Raw genomic sequence first — 20,157 nt, 5'->3', positions numbered from 1 at the left:
CAATGGAACATGCTAGAAATGCATAAACAACCAAGCTGACTGCTCTATGACCGACAGTTGTATTTCGTCACTGGTCTGTTTCCTGGTAATCACATTTCCCTACTGCATTCACTCTCCCACTTTCCTAGATGACTATTTCATTCCTACTCTTCTTTCCTCAAATACTTACTTCTCCCCACTCCTTATTCTGAGTTGATGATCTTACTTCCTATTTCACAGAGGAAACAGAAGCAACCAGAAGAAAACTTTTGTGTGTTCTACTATATCTGCTCACTACTAGCATCTGAATCCATATAATCTTATTATAGATAATCTTTCCATCACTTGGTGTGTGTGCTAAATAAATCTCCTCCTCTCTCCAACTCAAGCCCATTGCTCTCATATTCCTTATATTCTGACTTTATCAAATTCTTTATCCTCTAACTTGGTACTATAGTTTAGATGTTTGTCTCCACCAAATCTCATGTTGAAATGTGATCCCCCAGCTGGCTTCTTCATACAGAAGAATGAAACTAGAGTGCTACCTTTCATCATACACAAAAATTAACTCAAGATGGATGAAATACTTAAATGTAAGACCTAAAACTATTAAAATCCTAGAAGAAAACCTAGGAAATGCCCTCTTGATATTAGCCTTGACAAAAAAATTTCTGGCTAAGTCCTCAAAAGAATTGCAACAAAAACAAAAATTGATAAATAGGACCTAATTAAACTAAAGAGCTTCTGCACAGCAAGAGAGGGAGTAAACTAACCTACAGAATGGGAGAAAATATTCACAAACTATGGATCCAACAAAGGTCTAATATCTAGAATTCATAAGGAATGTAAGTAATCAACAAGAAAAGAAAAACCCATTAAAAACTGGGCAAGCATAAACAGACACTTCTCAAAAGAAGATACATAAGCAGCTGCTGGGCGTGGTGGCTCACGCCTGTAATCCCAGCACTTGGGGAGGCCGAGGCTGGCGGATCACCTGAGGTTAGGAGTTCGAGACCAGCCCGGCCAACATGGTGAAACCCCATCTCTATTAAAAATACAAAAATTAGCTGAGTGTGGTGGTGCGTGCCTGTGGTCCCAGCTACTCAGGAGGTTGAGGCAAGAGAATTGCTTGAACCCAGGAGGCAGAGGTTGCAGTGAGCTGAGATCATGCCACTGCACTCCAGCCTGGGTGACAGAGCAAGACTCTTGTCTCAAAAAAAAAAAAAAAAAAGGAAAAGAAAAGAAAAGAAAAGACATATAAGCAGCCAACAAAATATATGAAAAAATGCTCAACATCCCTAATCATCAGAGAAATACAATCAAAACCACAATGAAACACCATCTCATACCAGTCAGAATGGCTTTTGTTAAAACATTAAAAAATAACAGATGTTGGCAAGGCTTCAGAAAAAAAAGAGACATATACTTTGTTCAGAATGTAAATTAGTTCAGCCACTTTGAAAAGCAGGTTGGAAATTTCTCAATGAACTAAGAGTTGAACCACCGTGAGAATCAGCAATCCCATTACTGGGTATAGATATCCAGAGGAAAATAAATTGTGCTACCAAAGGACACAAGCACTGTATGTTCCCCACAGCGCTACTCACAATAGGAAAGACCTAGAATAAATTCAGGTGCCCATCAATGGTGGACTGTAAGCACCATGAAATACTATTCAGCCAAAAAAAGAATGAAATCATATCCTTTGCAACAACACAGATGCAGATGGAGGCCATTTTCCCAAGCCAACTACCAAATACTGCATGTTCTTACGTACAGGTGGGAGCTCAGCATTGGGCACACATGGACATAAATAGATGGGAAAAATAGACACCTGGGGACTACTATGGGAGGGAGAGAGGGAGGAAGGCAAGGGTTGAAAAACTACCTATTGGGTACTACGTTCACTACCTGAGCATGATGGGTTCAATCATACCCCAAATCTCAGCATCACACAATATACTTTTTTAACAAACCTGCACATGTACCCCTGATTCTAAAATTAAACCAGAAAAACAAAGAATTTTGACCTGCAACTAACAGACTAATGCCCTGGTGAGTTCTCACTCTATTAGTTCCCTACAGAGCTGGTTTTAAAAAGCGTATGGCACTTCCTCCCCACCCTTGCTTCCTCTCTCATCATGTGACTTTCATACACGCTGCTTCCCCTTGTGCCATGAGTGGAAGCAGCCTGAGGCCCTCACCAGAAGACGATGCTGGCATCATGCTTCTTGTACAGCCTGCACAGTCAAACAAACCCCTTTTCTTTATAAATTATCCAGCTTCTGGTATTCCCTTATAGCAACACAAAACAGACTAAGTTACTTAGTCATCACTATCAGCAATACAAATGTTTTATTCTCCTCCCATTCTTGACTCCATAAGCATTTCCAGTTAGTGACCAATTCTCTATGATTCCTTGTTTATATTTGCTGTATCCACTCTCCCTCCATTCTCTCTTGATTTTACTCCCATCAGTCTTTCCACCCTACCACTCATGAATAACTTTCACCTTTGCAGATACAATGGTCAAATCCCAGGCTTCATCTTGCTCAGTCTATCAGTAACATATGACAGGGTTGACCATGTCTTCCTTCTTGAAACACACTTTCTTCTTCCCTTGTCCTCTGGGGACCACTCCTATTTGATTCTACTACCTCAGATCTTTTGTTGGTTACTTATCTCCCTGACTATAATTGTCCTTGAACAACTTCTTCATCCATACTCACTCTATAAACAATCATATTGCCTTTTAATACTCTCTATGTGCCAAGAATTCCCAAATGCCTATCTCCAAACTAAATATCCTTTCATTGCCAGACTTATACCTCCAACTATCTCTTTTACATCTCCATGTGGATGTCTACTTCAAACTTAACAAGCCAAACCTAAATATTCTGGATTTCTCTCATACCCAAAATTTGCAACCAGACAAGCTGGCCATAAATATTGTTGCCATACTTGACTCTCTCTCACACCCCTGCATCTAATCTGTCAGAAAACTGTTAGTTCTAACTTCGCAATATACCCAGAATCCAAATCACTTCTCACTTCCTCCACTGCTAGAAGACACAAGTCCAAGCCACTATTATCTTTCACCTGGATTGTTACAAATGATTTTCCTGCTTCTATCCATGTTTTCCTATGCCCCCAATTATAGTCTGTCTTCTACATACTCGTAAAGCAAGCTTAATAAAATTTAAGTCAGATCATGTTAGTTAGATCAGGTCACTCATTGCCCTACTCAACTCTTACGTGAATTTCCTGAAGGTCCCACACAGCATCTCTCAATCTCATCTCCTATTACATTCTCTCTCATATCCTCTGCTGCAACTATACTGGTCTCTTTCTCAATCAAGAATGCACTCCCACATTAGAGCCTTTGTCTTGCTGTTCCCTATGCCTAGAATAGTCTCCAAGATATCTACATGATTCAGTCCCTAGCTTTCTTCAATTTCTGTTCATGTGTCATCCATCAGTGAGGTTTCCTCTAACCATACCATATAAAAAAAGCAACACACTCTTTCCTTCAGAATATATCTATTGATTACTCGTTTCTATCTAATGGAATTTAGGTCCCTGAGAGCAGGGACTGTGTATTCTTTTCATCTCTGGAGCCTAAAACAGTGCTTGGCATTACAGTAGGCTGTCAATAAATTTTTGCTGAATGAATTAATAGATAATAAAGTGTAAATAAATACGTAAATAAATAAATACAAACACTTCCCAAAAGACAATAGTTCCATAAGGTCTTCTGCAAAGCTCTTAAAATTCCAAAAACAATCAAATACAATTATTAGATAGCTCAGATTTTCCTTTTATTGAAAAGTAGGCTGGGAGTGGTGGCTCACATTTGTAATCTGAGCACTTTGGGAGGCCGAGACAGGCGGATCACTTCAGCTCAGGAGTTTGAGACCAGCCTGGGCAACATGATGAAACCCCATCTCAACTAAAAATACAAAAAAATTAGCTGGCATGGTGGTGCGAGCCTGTAGTCTCAGCTACTTGGGAGGCTGAGGTGGGAGGATTGTTTGAGTCTGCAAGGTGGAGGTTGCAGTTAGCTGAGATCACACCACTGCACTCCAGCCTGGGCAACAGACTGTGATCCTGTCTCAAAAGAATTAAAATTTTTTCTATTAAAAATAAACAAATAAAAGTAGTCATACTATAAATGGGTTTTAAATTTAAAAATGAAAGGACTTTTAAAGACTAAGTGGCTGTATAAACATAGTCTTCATATTCATAATCTTGATTTTATACAGGTACTCAAAAAATATATTTTTACACTCTCCAGGGAAACTTTCTTGGTAACAAAATTTGTGAATAGCAAATATAATGCTTATCCTTTTTTTTTTTTTTAAAAGCCTTCTCTAATACATTTGTAACAAATTTAAATAAATAAAAATAATAAAGTCAGGAACTCACCATGGCAATAAAACGACCAATGAAACAGAAGTATGAAAGATGGTCTGGATTAATGGTTGATGCTGGATTTATCTGCAGACAATAGTTGTTCTTGCCCGCATACTCAAATAAGCAATACATTGGGTTCAAAACTTCATGTGAAAGCAAGAAAAACCATTCTCTATAAGAAAATAAGTCAAGGTTATTTTTTAGCATTAATATGTGAATTTAAAAACAGATCTTAAATATACTCATATATACATCATACCTCTGCTCAACAGTCTTTAAGAACTCCACTGCCCAATTCTTTGGCCCTCTATCCAAGTTCTTCTATGATCTGGCTCTCCATTTAAGTTACCTGCTAGTTTCGATGTGGCCAAACTACAAATTCACTGATCCTCATATAGATATAACATGCTTATTTGTATGCCACACTTTTGCTTGGATATGTCTCCTCAACTTCAATTCAGCTTAAATCCCATTTCAACAATTTTTTGAGGCAATTTCCAGTGTATTTGTATTAATATCAGTCACTGAATACTCTGTTGTAACAACCTCACAATATTAATTCATTTTTATGCACATGACTTGCCCCATCCATCAGACTGTAAGTTTCTCAAAGGCAAAAGCCATGTATTTTTTTGTATTCTTAACTCTTACAAGCACTCTAGGATGTATATACAACAGGTTTTAATATACATTTGCAGGTGATACCGAGATACACAGCTATTTAACACTTTTTATTGTCATTGCATTAAAAATGAAACTAAAATTTAAAAGGTTAAATCTTTAAATGTGATAAGCAATCTCTAACCTTTTACCACCCATTTTAAAGTCCAATATGCGAAATCCAACTAGATAAAGGTATTACAAGATAAACCCAATCTCTAAAAGGTTCTTTTCAACAGCAATTTCTTCTAAAGAAGGGTTCCAAACTCAAATGCTTACAGTAATCTGTAAGTACAAGGGGATTCCTTCTCTATTCTCTAGATGGGGCTCACATTCTCTGCTTAGCCACAATCCTCCATTCCTTATATACCTGCTGAATTATTGGTTTTAAGGAAGAAGAATTTCTAGGCATATTATCGTAGTCCTCAGACAACTGGGCAGTGGTGGACACCGTAGTGAAACAGAGTATATGCTAATCTACAGGGGAAACAACGACTCTGATTCAGCCCACTGACGCCACAGGAGAAGGCAGGATTGCGGGTCGAGTGTTTTAAAGAGAAGTCAGAAATCTTCATTCTTAAGCATAATCTAATGATTTTCAAATGTCATCAAGTAATTTAAAAACTGTAAAATCACAATGAGGGCCACCTCTATGTAGGCTACATCTGGCCTGGCAGCCTGTTAATAAACGTTTTTCTAAAGGTTATAAAACACAATCACTGATACTGCCTGAAGGGTAGAGAAGGGAGTCCTCAACAAAATCAACTAGAAATAGTAAACACCAATTATTAAAACTAAGTCCAGTTGTAACATAGTAGTAGTTGAACCAAGTGACTTCCCTCTATGATGAGGCTGAAGTAAGACATACCCCAGGTAAGAGGATGGAGCAGGTCTTGTGAGCGTGTGTTTAGACACATATATAAAAACTAGGAATAAACCCTCCAGATGCTTCAGATAATTTTTAGCAAACAACAGCCCAGAGAAAACTGAATCAATTCAAAAGAAGAATGGCTAAAACATGGCATCTACTCTTTTCCTCTGATGCTAGCAGAAAAGGAAGAAAAATTCCTAACTAGCAAGAGGCAGAAGAATTAACTTTCAACATATTCTTCTCAATACTCTCAAATAAACTGAAGAGACACAAGAGGTTGAAAAAATTATGAGACAACAGATGAGCTAGCAGAGCCTAAAGAAGAAAATGAAGAAAACAGTAAAACCACTAATGAAGAAAAATCACATTAGAAGCAGCAAAACGTAGGGCAGTACTGCAAACAGTGACATGAGGATAGGCTTGAGAAAAATCAAAATAAAATGGAAAAGCACAAAGATAAAAATGATCAGAGAAAAGATGACAGACATGTAAGACTGACAAAGGAGATTCCACATACCCATGACTGATGTTCCTGAAGAAAAATGGAACAAATGGAACAGAAAAAATATTCAAAGACATAATAGAAGAAAACTTCCCTGACATTAAGGAAGATCTTAATATATTCCTAAAAAAAGATACAAAACAATCAACAGTGAAATTATTGAACTTCAGGAAAAAGGACTGTGTGGGCACCCAGAGGAAAAATAAGGTTCTTACAAGGGGCTGGCCTCACACTTCACAGTACTAACATTCAATGCTAGAAAACAGTAAAGCAATGTCTGAGTATTGGAAAAACAAGTGTGTGAGAAATTTATATCTAGTGAAATTGTTGTTTATATGTAAAAGCAACAGAGGACATTATGCAAAGACTGTAGGAATATATCAATACTGTAAACTCTTTAATAAACCATTTGATGAATCTAGCCCACCAATACATGAATTAAATAAAAAATTTAGGAATAAAAAATCATGTTATGGAGGAACTAGCTATATTCATTAAAACTATCAAAATATAAAACTTAGACCCAAATAGTTGAGGCAAATAAGGGCTCAGATAAGAATGCAAATGTTAATAAAGACACACTGTAAAAATACCATATTTCCTCATTTCTGAGATGTACCTTTCTTATGTCTGAACATTTCTGAAATTGAGATAAACTCGTAATAGATGCAATATGAACATTTATTATGATAGGCAGTGTTTCGTTTCTGGAAAAGTTTAATGATGTTGTAAATGAGGAAATATGCTAATATAAACAAAACTCTGATAATTCCACATATATTATTACTTATCTATCCCCACCAGTTGTACTTGGTTCTGTATCTCTTTTTGCCAGTTGTGTTAAAACTGTGATTTTGTAATTCTGTACACCTCTGAAATGAGTTCAAAAAAGGAGTTGTTTCTATGAAAAGCAAGTTTGAATTCTTTAGAAAGATTTAATCAAAATGTTTTGCTAAACAATAAATTGTTGCCAAATTAGGCTGGGGCAGAACAAATAAGGGACAAAATTGAAAAATAAAAGGATTTTCCACCCATATTGCTTCACAAGTGTCTACTGTTAACAATATATTTAGTGAATGTAGAAAACTTTATTCCCAAAAGAGACTCAGATTGGACTAAAAACATAAACATAAAACCAAAATATGGTGTTACTTACAATAGCAAAAAATAAGAATGTATGCATGCTAATCTATTAATTATGATATTTCCATACAACAGAATATTGTACAGCCATTTTAAAAAAGAAAATATTCAGACTGAGTGCTGTGCCTCACACCTGTAATCTCAGTACTTTGGGAGACCAAGGTTGGGGGAATCTCTTGAGCTCAGGAGTTCAAGATCAGCCTGGGCAAAACTGTGAGACCCTCATTTCTACAAAAAGCTTTAAAAACTTTTTTTTTTTTTTTTTTGAGACAGCGTCTTGCTCCATCACCCAGGCTGGAGTGCAGTGGCATGATCTCAGCTCACTGCAAGCTCCGCCTCCTGGGTTCACGCCATTCTCCTGCCTTACCCTCCCGAGTAGCTGGAACTACAGGCGCCCACCACCACGCCTGGCTAATTTTTTTTATTTTTAGTAGAGACGGGGTTTCACCGTGTTAGCCAGGATGGTCTCGATCTCCTGATATCATGATCCACCCGCCTTGGCCTCCCAAAGTGCTGGGATTACAGGCGTAAGCCACCACGTCCAGCCTTTAAAACTTTTTAAAAAACAAGAAGAAAAAAGAAATAAACAAATTCATTCACTCACTGTATATATGCTAACATAGAAAGATGTCCACACTATATAAAAAAACAAAATCAGATCCTACATTTTGTACATTGTATAATTGTTAAAAAAAGCAGCAAATATATACTATATTACACATATATACGAATTTACATATATGTAAAGATGTATAGAAAGATAACCAAGAGTAGTAATAATAATAATGGTTACCGTGTGTATTTTTGAGAAAAATTCTGGGTTGTTAATTCAAAAATTTAATACAATATATTCACATATGTTTTGAAGAATACTTTCCCTGCATACAATGAGATATACTTATTTCAAGGCACATATGTGTTTTTTATTTTACCTCGCTAGGCCACCATAATCAAGTCCTTCTTCTCCTCTAAATATTACATATAAGCGCCTCCTCAAGTCATAGGGTTTTAATGCCATAATCTAATTAAAAACAAAAACATGAATATTAAATACTCACATGCAGTACAAGTTCCTTTCAAAACAATTTAAATTTAATCTCTATTTTCAAAATAACACATTTCCTTATCTTATACAATGCTTTTAACTCAAGAGATGAATTGGTTTCTTTCACAAACTAGATGAAGACATACATATCAATCTGTTAAGCTTTTCCTGACTCACTTTCACATATAGTTGACCCGTAAATAAGATGAGTTTAAGTCAACATGGTGAATGCACAGGTCCACTTATACTTGAATTTTCTTCAGTCTCTGCCACCCCTGAGACAACAAGGCCAAGCCCTCTTCCTCCTCCTCAGCCTATTCAATGTGAAGACAATGAGAATGAAGACCTTTATGATGATCCACTTCTACTTAATGAACAGTATATGTATTTTATCTTCCTTATGATTTTCTAAAAAAATTTTCTTTTCTCTAGCTTACTTTATTATAAGAATACAGTATACAGGCCGGGTGTGGTGCCTCAGGCCTGTAATCCCAGCACTTTGGAAGGCCAAGGCAGGCGGATCACGAGGTCAGGAGATTGAGACCATCCTGGCTAACATGGTGAAACCCCGTCTCTACTAAAAAATACAAAAAGTTAGCCAGGCGTGGTGGTGGGCGCCTGTAGTCCCAGCTATTCGGGAGGCTAAGGCAGGAGAATGGTGTGAACCCGGGAGGTGGAGCTTGCAGTGAGCCGAGATCGTGCCACTGCACTCCAGCCTGGGCGACAGAGCGAGACTCTGTCTCAAAAAAAAGAATACAGTATATAATACATAGATTATACAAAATATGTGTTAACTGACTCTATGTGTTAACTGACTCTTTACATTATTGGTAAGGCTTCCAGTCAATGGTAGGTATTAGTAGTTCAGTTTTGGGGTAGTCAAAAGTTATACATGGCTTTTCAACTGTGCAAGGGGTCAGCACCCCTAGCCCCTGTGTTGTTTAAGGGTCAACTATACTCTTTCCTCCTTCTAGTATTAAATGGATAGTTCTATTTTGGGTTAATGACAAGACAGGAAGAGTTTGACACAAAAGGCTTTTAAGGTTAAAAATATTATCTCCCCTGCTGGTTTCCCCAAACTGTACCAAAATCTTCCAACAGGTAAATTTTTCTGACTACCAGTACTTAGAGGCAAAAGACTTTGTTCTGCATCCTGTTTATACCACACATTCCATTTCTCAGTAGGAAAGGAACTCAGCTATAATGAGCAATTATTTATACAATGATGAATTTATTCACAGGCTAGTATAACTTAAAAACAATACCTATACCAAATTTTCATAATCTTTAATAGCTTACATCAAGGTTACTAGTAAGTAGGCTTTACTTTGGATAGAAATAAATTACATTCCACACATATGTCAGGACCAGAGCCAAGACTGGCAAGTCTGGGTTGAAGCACAGCTCACCAGCATGCCTCCTTGGAGGCAGTCGTGGGCTCAGTGCTATACATCAAATAGACCATGATTCTTCCCAAGACAGGGTAAAAAGCAAAATAAAGTCTACCATGAATTCAGATGTACATTTACTAAAATCAATCCAGAGTTTAGAAAAAGTTGACCTATTTACACTTAGTTTGCTAAGAATTTATTAACTCAAAAGAAAAAATCAACTTGATAATAGTTTAAGTATCATGCCCAAAGTCCAATCGTAAAATTAAGCTATGGTTTGAAATTCTCTTGGGGCTCAGAGTATCATTACTCCATTTTGGCTTGTACAAAGTATAAATAAAAGTCCCTGTATGCCTGAGTACACAGCATAATTTGGTTCATCATTATAATACTAGGGGGGGAATAAGACGTCTCATTATGAAAAATTCTCCACTTCATTGGGCAAAAACTGACAATACAGTATTTGGATTATTTATCCTTAAATATTCTGCAGATGACTCAGGAAAGGAAGAAATATTGCATTCATTTATTTGTTCATCAAATATTTATTGAATACCCTCTATGTGCAAAGGCACTATTCTAGGTACTAGGCAGAACAGCAGTAAACCAATAATCCCTGCTCTCATGGAGCTCACATTCTAGTAAGGAAGACAAAATACACTATGTTGGGTGGTTATGAAAAAGAATAAAGCACCATAAATGGCTGGAATGTGACTGTGAGGGAGAAGAGAAGGACTGCCATCTTAAAATAGTAGGCTCAGAGAAGGTCTCTCTGAGATCACATTTAAACAGAAACATAAAGGTGAAAATAAAGTTATTAAAGGAATTCTCAAATGGAATACAGTATCTACCAATTTAATTTTAATTTGATAGCATTATCAAAACTTTGAGGTAATAAATTCTTAGCCAAGTATTGTGTCAAAACAAGAATCAACTTGTTCCAAAAGCTGTTTAAGCTTTATTTTAGTAAATACACATCTAAATTCATGATATGTCTCTCAGTCTCAGTACCTTTACCTATAACATGGAGATACAATAAGTGCTATCTCAAAGGGATGCTGTGAGGATGAATGAAATAAAATGAGAAATGTAAGATGCCGGTGTTTTGCAAATGATAATCACTCAGTATATGGGAGGGTTTAGTGTAACTATGATTAAAATGGGCACTCAGGCCAGATGCAGTGGCTCAAGCCTGTAATCCCAGCATTTTACGAGGCCAAGGTGGGTAGATCATTTGAGCCCAGAGGTCGAGACCAACCTGGGCAACATGGCGAAATTCCATCTCTATTTAAGAAAACAAAACAAAACAAAACAAAACAAAACAAAGGCACTCAACAAGTGGCGGTGGCAGTCATTATTATTATAGCTGTGTTCTGGGTGGTTTAAAAATCTCTAAAACCCTGACTTTCTTTAGATGCACAGAATACAATGAGACAAATAGTGTTTTATTCTGCTAAAATCCTCCTTACCTGTTGGAAGGAATCTTCAAACAATGTCTGCCGGGACACATTGATCTTTACATGACTAGGTAGTGCATTAGACTAAAAACAAAAATAACATCATAATATCATCTGAGTTATAGTATATGTATTGTATAAAGAGAAGACTAAATTATTGAGTATAAGATTTATTTACCACTATAGTACCTGGCACAAATAACGGAAGTGAGCAAGCTTCCACCTAAAGCCGCGTTCATAAGCAATTTGTGGACCACCTTTAGTTCTAAAGAAAAACAAAAATAAACCAAATTAACTCATAATAAAGTTGAATATTTAGTATTCAGTATAAAATCAGAGTGTACTAAAGTCCAACAAAATACCACAGGAAGATTTCTGCTGGGAGAGAAGGGTATACATACATGGTGGGCCAAAAGAAGCTCAAGTAATGGGGACTATTACAGCAACAGGACACACATATACACAAAGAAGGACACTGTATTTATGGCTGGATCTTTTGTTAGTGAGTTAAATGAAATATCAAAGTCTACTACAGACTATTTCAAAGAAAATCTTTGATAATCCTTAAATCTAAGGAGGACAGAGGCTCCAGACAGAAGAGACGTGGAAGGAAATTCTACCACATCCTAAGCCTAACCTAAAACCCAAACAAATATTCCTGGAGATAATAAGCAAAGCAAAATCAAATTCCTAGAAACAACATTGTCATCCAGATCACACGGTTCACGTGGTCAGTGAGAGAAAAGGCAGAGTTGGTGGCACGGCACCTAGGAATACAGGTTTTACAATATGGTTTGACTCACAGTGACAGAGCCTGGATCTCTTGCCTATTGATTGAGGGCCTGACAGGCACAAAGAACTTTCATAATGTTAAGGAACACTTTGGAACAGATGAAAAATGTTCTCTTGTGTTGTCAGGTTCAAGTGAATTCACTTACTCAAAAAGCATTTACTGAATGCATAGCTGGTACCTGGCTTTCTTCTAGACAGTGACAGCATTACTTATTAATAGGTAAAAATGCCTGTTTTGTGGAGCTTATGTACTAGTGAAGGAGAAAAGACAAAAAAATATAATAAATAAGTAAAGTAAAAATGTCTTATCACTCCTGACCTAGAACAATAAAACAATAAAAAAGGCATTGTTAAAAGGACAAAGGATAAGGAGTGATATGAGAAGCATTTTGTGATTTTCAAAAGGGTAAAAGGAGTAGAGCTCACAGACAAAGTGACATTTGAGCAAAAACATGAAGGAGAGGGCAAAAGCCATATGGAGTTTCGGGAAAAGAGCATACCAGGCAGACGGAATAAGGGCTAAGACCCAAGGTGGAAGCTGAAGGTGTTGAAGGCACAGCTAGCGGCCAATGAAGCTAGAACACGGTGAATGAGGAGGAGTGAAAACCAAGAGGAGGTTGAAGAGATAAGAGGGGTCAGATCCTATAAGGCCATTTAGGCTGTTGTAAAGTGTGCTTTTTACTCTTATTGAGATGGAAACCACTGAAGGGTTTTGTGCAAATAAATGACTTTTAATTAAATTTTGTTTTGGAAATTCAGTCTCTGTGCTGTATGGAGAATAACAACATTGTACAAGGTGTGGGAAGAAAGCAGAGAGACGACTCTGCTACCAAGCCAGGCAACACATAATGGTAGCTTGGACCAAAATGGTGGCAATGGGGGTGGTGAGACATAGCTGGATTCTAGATATGTTTTGAAGTTGAGGTAACTAGAATTCTTGATGGACTGTTTGTAAGGTAGGAGAGATAGAGGAGTTGTGGATGATTCCACATTTTTTTTTTCCTAAGATGGAGTTTCGCTCTTGTTGCCTAGGCTGGAGTGCAATGGTGCAATCTCGGCTCACTGCAACCTCTGCCTCCCGGGTTCAAGCGATTCTCCTGCCTCAGCCTCCTGAGTAGCTGGGATTACAGGCACACGCCATCACGCCCAGCTAATTTTACCATGTTGGCCAGGCTGGTCTCGAACTCCTGACCTCAGGTGATCCGCCCGCCTCGGCCTCCCAAACTGCTGGGATTATAGGTGTGAGCCACCATGACAAGGTGATTTCAAAATTTTTGACCCAAGCACCTGCTAGAGTGGAGTTATCATCAACTGTGACAGGGAATATCACAGGTAGAGCTGGGTTTTTGTTGTTGTTGTTATAATTTTTTTTTTTTTTAGAGACTGGTTCTTGCTATGTTGCCCAGGCTGGTCTCAAACTCCTGGGCTCAAGTGATCTACCCGCCTCAACCTCCCAGAGTGCTGGGATTATAGGTGTGTGCCACCATGCCTGGCCAGAGAGCAGGTTTTACAGGACCTACCAAGAAGGAGTTACAAGTGGAGATGTCAATAAGCAGCTGAATATAGAAAGCAAAATTTCAAGTGAGAAGTCTGAGCTAAATTTGTGAGTCATTAGCAGGCACATGTTTTAAAAGCATAATACTGAATAAGATGCATCAAGAGAATGAATGTAGTTAACAAAAAAAAAAAAAAGAGGCTTAGGAAAAAAAGGAGGACTCGGCAAAATAAAGATAGAAGAACAGAAACGCAGAGGGAAATCAAGAAAGTATGGCTCACAGCACTACTTTTGCCAGGAGAGAGAAATGTATTGTGTCAAATGTTCCTGGTAAGTCAAATCAGGCAGGACTGCAAACCAACGCCTGGATTAACAATGTGAAGATCATTGGTGCCCTTGCAAATTCAGTGTCAGGGGAACTTCCTTGGAGTTGGTTTAAAGGAGAAACTATGAACAGCAATACAGAGACAACCGTGCAAGTAGCTTTCCTGTAAAGGGGAGCAATAAAAATGAACTGTGGGCTGGGTGTGATGGCTCACGCCTGTAATCCCAGCACTTTGGGAGGCCAAAGCAGGTGGATCGCCTGAGGTCAGGAGTTCGAGACCAGCCTGGCTAACATGGCGAAACCCCATCTCTACTGAAAATACAAAAATTAGCTGGGCGTGGTGGCGGGTGCCTGTAATCCCAGCTACTCAGGGGGCTGAGGCAGGAGAATCGCTTGAACCCAGGAGGCGGAGGTTGCAGTGAGCTGACATCGCATCATTGCACTCCAGCCTGGGCGACAGGAGCGAAAGTCCGTCTCAAAAAAAACAAAAAAATGAACTGCGATCGAACACATTGGTAAAGGGAAGAGTTGTAATTTCTTTTTTTTTTTTTTTGCTTCTTTTTTTATATCTAGGAGAAATAACAGCTGATAAGAATAATTTTGTAGAGAAATAAAACCTGATAATGCAACACAAAGGTGATAACTGTTGGAGCAATTAAGTAGAAAAGTGGGGGTAGGAATCGAATGTACCAGCAGAGGGATGAGACTTTGATAATAACAATGACAGTTCATCTATAGGAACAGGAGGGAGGAGAGATGGTAGGAGACGGACAGATATGGTGGTACAACTTTGCAAAAGACCTTTTAGGATTGCTTCTATTTTCTTAGTTATGCAAAGACATGACACCTTAGAGTAAGAATGAAGGAGAGATCTGTCAACTGCTTAATTAAAGTATCTTTAAATCTGGAAAAATCATTTTACTGACCATCTCATTGCAGCAGTATGATGTGGCAGTTAAGAGCACAGAGTCTAGACAGAGACTGACTGTCATCGTTAGAAACCAGCTCCATTACTTGCCTTATAACTTTGCACAGTTAGTTATGCTCCCTGTACCTCTCCTCACTTGGTAAAGGGAAAAATAATAGTATCTACCTCAAGGGGTTATTGGAAGATAAAATGAGTTAATACCTATGAAGTACTTAGAACAATCCTCGGCACACAGTAATCACTACATAAATAGTTTACATGCTGCAAATCCATTGTCAAATGAGAGCAAAGACAGCTATACTAAGGTTTCACTTGTGTAGGTTTTCTTGAACCAAAAAGTAAAATGTTTTGCCAAACTTGAGGATAAATTAGAGACTAAATCTCATGTGCTCACTAAGCAATATTTAAAGGAGAACTTCAGGTTTTCACTCACACAGATGACTTCCCATTGCGAGGATCTTTGAATGTTGTTGTTCTTGTGTTATGATCAACAAAGTACCTTACACCTTCACGAGTATATCTAATTTCCCAGCCTTCTGGCAGGGGTTCTTCATTCTGTAAGCTAAAAGATAAAGTTAAAATCACAAGATGAACCTTTTCTAGGTACTAAAAATATCTCATTCAAGGTTGGTTGGTTCTACCTACTGATATATGCAAGACGACTTAAGGCTGCTGTATATACATACCCTTGAGTTCTTGGATCTTCCCACTGGGTTGTTTTTGTGTTATGATTCACAAAGTAAACCCTGTCTGTTGAATCCACTCTTTTTTCTGAAATATAAAGTGAGTATAATATTTAATAACTATTTAGGATCTATATATAAAATAAGGAACATATATAATTATATATAATATATATTATATATATAAAAACATATCAGGGATATATGTATCCCTTATATATTATAGAATATATTATATAGAATATAATATATATTATAGAGAATATAACATATATTATAGAGAATATATATTATATTATAGATAATTATGTAGAATATAATATATATTCTATAATATATAATTCGTTAATATATAATCTATTCTATATATTCTGTATATTATATATATAATACATATATATCCTTATAATATATACATATATAATATACATATATATCCCTTATAATATATAATATATTTAATATGGATTATATATTCTATATAGTATACAGAATATATAACATTCTACAGAATATATAATATATAGAATATATAATCCATATTAAATATATATTATAAGGGATATATATATGTTAAGGGACATATATAAGGGAGATATATATATATAAAATAAGGGATATATATATATATATATATATATGGAGAGATATATATCTCCCTTATAGATCATTAGCAAAAACAGCTTACCCCAGCCTGGTGGCAAAGGTCCATAAGGGTCATTTTCTGCAGCTAACATTGAAGCCTGATTGGAGAAAAGATTAGGGAGAGAAATAAAATAACAGTGTTTTAATATGAAAGTAGAAATAAGCCAAGCATGTGGCAGAATCACATTTTATAATAATTTTCTAAAAATATGATAAGGGGTTGGGCGCAGTGGCTCATGCCTGTAATCTCAGCACCTTGGGAGGGCAAGGTGGGAGGATTACTTAAGCCCAGGAGTTCAAGACCAGCCTGGAAGATCCTGTCTCTATAAAAAAAAATTTTTTTTTAATTAGCCAGACGTGTTGGCACATGCCTAAAGTCCCAGCTACTTGGAAGGCTAAAGTGGGAGGATCACTTGAGCCCAGGAGGTGGAGGCTACAGTGAACTGTGATCACACTACTACTGCACTCCAGCCTGCACAACAGAGCGAGAAGCTGTCTCAAAAATATATCTATATTATTATATAGACAGATAGATAGGTCCACATTATAAGGAAATATAGCAATTTCAAGACACAAAGTTCTTTGTTTTTTGAGACAGGATCTTCCTGCTCTATTACCCAGACTGGGGTGCAGTGGCGTGATCTCAGCTCACAGCAGCCTCTGCTTCCCGGGCTCAAGCAATCCTCCCACCTCAGCAACAACCGAGTTGCTAGGACTACAGATATGCGCCACCACACCCGGCTAATATTTGTATTTTTTGTAGAGACAAGGTTTTGCCATGTTTCTGAGGCTGGTCTCGAACTCCTAGGCTCAAGCAATCCACCCGCCTCAGCCTCCCACAGTGCTGGGATTACAGGTGTAAGCCACCGCTCCCAGCCAAGACACTAAGTTCATAAAATGTCATGAAGAGGAGACTATCAACTAACCAAATTAATTATTAGTTTTTCTAAAATGATTTAAAAATAATACACTGGCATCAATACTTTACTCTCCCAGTCCTTCCATACTAATCTATAGAGGGAAGATGAAATGGGAGAAGAACATATAGGAAATTATGATGTTTAAATGAGGCAATATTATTTGTTTAAAAATAGAACAGTTATCACAATTTTCTTTAAAACAAATGCCCACTAATAAAACTAACACTCAACTCCAGTATCATTTATAGAAATAAACTTTTAATTAGTATCTTTTATATTTTCATACATACATAAAAACACATTTTTATGTATGCCTCCATTCTTATAACCTAGAAATATATTCTGAAGAAAATATAAGCATTCTATCAAGAATTCTATAATAATGACAAATATAAAAATCATTACCTGAAAAATAATTTCTTAAAGTATATGCATCTTGATGAATATAATCTTGTAACAGACCCAGTTAATTATACTCAATATTTATCTTCCACCTGTTCTTGAGAACCAAAACCCTGTTTTGTTGGAGGTAGAAACGTGGCCATAAAGATCATTCCATTCCCCCTTCCCTGCAGCTGAGTTGGTAGAGTGACCAATTCTGGCCAATGAGGTATAGGCAGAAGGCCATGGTGAGGGCATCCTTCGCTAAGTAAAAAAGGCAAGGGCTTGCAACAACAGAGCCATCTGCCCTTTCAATTCCTCTTTCTCTTTCTTCTTGCCTAGACTACGGATGTGAGGCCCATAGTGCAGAGTATATAAACGAAGTAACAGGCCTGAAGTGCGACATGGATGGCAGAGCAAAAGGGCAGAAAGAACCCGGGTCCTTGATGACACTACTGAGTCAATGCAGCACTTACGCTTTTACCCCAGACTTGATGTTGTACTGAGATAATTAAACCTCAATGTGTTTAAGGAGATTCTATTACTTGCAAGATAACATTCTTCTGATACACATCTGTTACCTCATTCTGCCCTGTTCACCAAAGGTTTTCATGTGTACAGATAAGTCCAACCAAAAACAAAGCTATATGTATTACTTTTTATGGATGTACATACCTATATATATTACTATATATACCACATGGTATAATTACTATATACAGCTAAATTATGGAACCTTACCACAGATTTCTGTACAAGTCATGGAAGAACCAGCAATTGAAGGCAGCAGGAAACGCTATGGAAACTAGGCTGCCCACTCCCTCCCTGCTAGCTACATATAACCAGGAGAGTAGGTCAACCTGCAAATGAGAACTTACTATTTAACCTCTGAAAAAAATGTGGTTGAAAGAGCCAGACTGCAGCAGGATTTTGGAGAAAGTTACTTACATTTTCTTTCTATGTCTCTTTCCTACTTCCTTTCTATCTGCTAGCTTCTATATTTTAGGTTTCTTCAAGTTGCCTCAAAACACTATCTGTAGTTGTCCAGTACTTAAAATTTATCTTTTCTACCTCCTATGATCACACCATTTATCAGAGGAGTTTTGTTTTGTTTTTTCCACTCCTCTCACGGATGTTTGCTTATGGCAATAAGTAAATCACCAATTGGTCAAATTTTCAGACAGCATTAGATTTTTTGGATAAAACTTTCGAGTTCTAGAAATATCTTTGATGGAGCAAAACAGATGAGTGTTGCTTCTTAGAATCTGGGAAGAGAATCAGAATAGGTAGCATACTGCAAGACTGGCTCTAAGTAAAATAATAAAGTAACTGGTTTTGTTGAAAGCAAACAAAATTTATAAAAGTGGAGGATTGAAAATTAGTAAAAATATTATTTTATTAAGAAATGCATTTATGAAACTACCCCTTAGGATATAAAACTTAATGTATAAGTTATGTTAGTAAACTAGAATATTTTAAAGTATTATAAAGTGCTTATATATATCAGAAACACTATTTATTAAAGATTAACTAAAAAATATCTTGTAACACAGTCTATACCATTTCTAAAAATCACCAAAATAGATATGTGATTATGGTCAAGGGATAGCAAAAAAAAAATAAAAATAAAAAAAGAAACACCTGAGGGAGGAAGTTATGTTAACATCTTACAATTTGCTAATTACCGAATAGAGGTATCGTTGGTTAAACTGTTGCATAGCTCCCTGCAATTGGTTCCGCTGAGATTGCCACTGTTCAAAATTTCGGACAGATTCCATGGTAGGCCGCTGCCACGTTGTTGTTCTGGTGTTATGATCCACATAATAAACTCTTCTACGATCATCAACTCTTCTTTCCCAACTACCACAAATAAACAATAATAAACAATAATCTCTCAATATAAGAAAATGAAAAGCAGTTATTACTTCAATTTAAATATCAAGTTCAAGACATGTTAAAATAACTAAAACATATAAAACTATGAACTATTTATTTTACCTAAATTACCTTCCCATTCTACCACTAATATCTTTTTTTTTTCCTTTAATCACTGTAATGTTTAGTCCTGCACTACAAGAGTTTGCTTATTTTCTTTTTTTTTTTAATTTTACTTTAAGTTCTGGGATACATGTGTAGAACGTGCAGGTTTGTTACACAGGTATACATGTGCCATGGTCGTTTGCTGCAGCTATCAACACATCATCTAGGTTTTAAGCCCCTTACGGGGAGGGAAAGCATTAGCCCTAATATAATTTCTAAAGACTGTCTAAAAAGAGGCCACTGAATGAACAGTTTTAGTATCAATCTGGCTATCCTTTCTCCCTCTTTTTTTTTTTTTTGAGATGGCGTTTCGCTCTTGTCACCCAGGCTGAAGTGCAATGGTGTGATCTTGGCTCACTGCAACCTCTGCCTCCCAGGTTCAAGTGATTTTCCTGCCTCAGCCTCCTGGGTAGCTGGGATTACAGGCGCAGACCACCATGCCCAGCTAATTTTTTGTATTTTTAGTAGAGATGGGGGTTTCACCACG

General features: G+C 37.0%; 1 protein-coding gene across 6 annotated transcripts in view; it reads right to left on the bottom strand.

The window, feature by feature from the left end:
* The window catches only part of WWP1 (WW domain containing E3 ubiquitin protein ligase 1), a 122,775-nt gene that overhangs the window by 20,236 nt on the left and 82,382 nt on the right, over positions 1–20,157 (bottom strand). For all 6 annotated transcript variants that reach the window (XM_519843.8, XM_063817239.1, XM_009455598.5 and 3 more), the window contains 8 exons: positions 19,316–19,490; positions 16,373–16,427; positions 15,688–15,772; positions 15,435–15,563; positions 11,651–11,726; positions 11,474–11,545; positions 8,501–8,589; positions 4,405–4,564 (listed from right to left, as the gene is read on the bottom strand). In XM_519843.8, the coding sequence (XP_519843.4) occupies positions 4,405–4,564; positions 8,501–8,589; positions 11,474–11,545; positions 11,651–11,726; positions 15,435–15,563; positions 15,688–15,772; positions 16,373–16,427; positions 19,316–19,490 (841 nt within the window). The remainder of the gene's footprint in view (positions 1–4,404; positions 4,565–8,500; positions 8,590–11,473; positions 11,546–11,650; positions 11,727–15,434; positions 15,564–15,687; positions 15,773–16,372; positions 16,428–19,315; positions 19,491–20,157) is intronic.

Source organism: Pan troglodytes, chromosome 7 (assembly GCF_028858775.2).
Source record: "Pan troglodytes isolate AG18354 chromosome 7, NHGRI_mPanTro3-v2.0_pri, whole genome shotgun sequence".
NCBI classification, from domain to species: Eukaryota; Metazoa; Chordata; class Mammalia; order Primates; family Hominidae; genus Pan; species Pan troglodytes.
The sequence above is the reverse complement of the archived record's forward strand: the minus strand, read 5'-3'. Positions and strand labels throughout refer to the sequence as shown.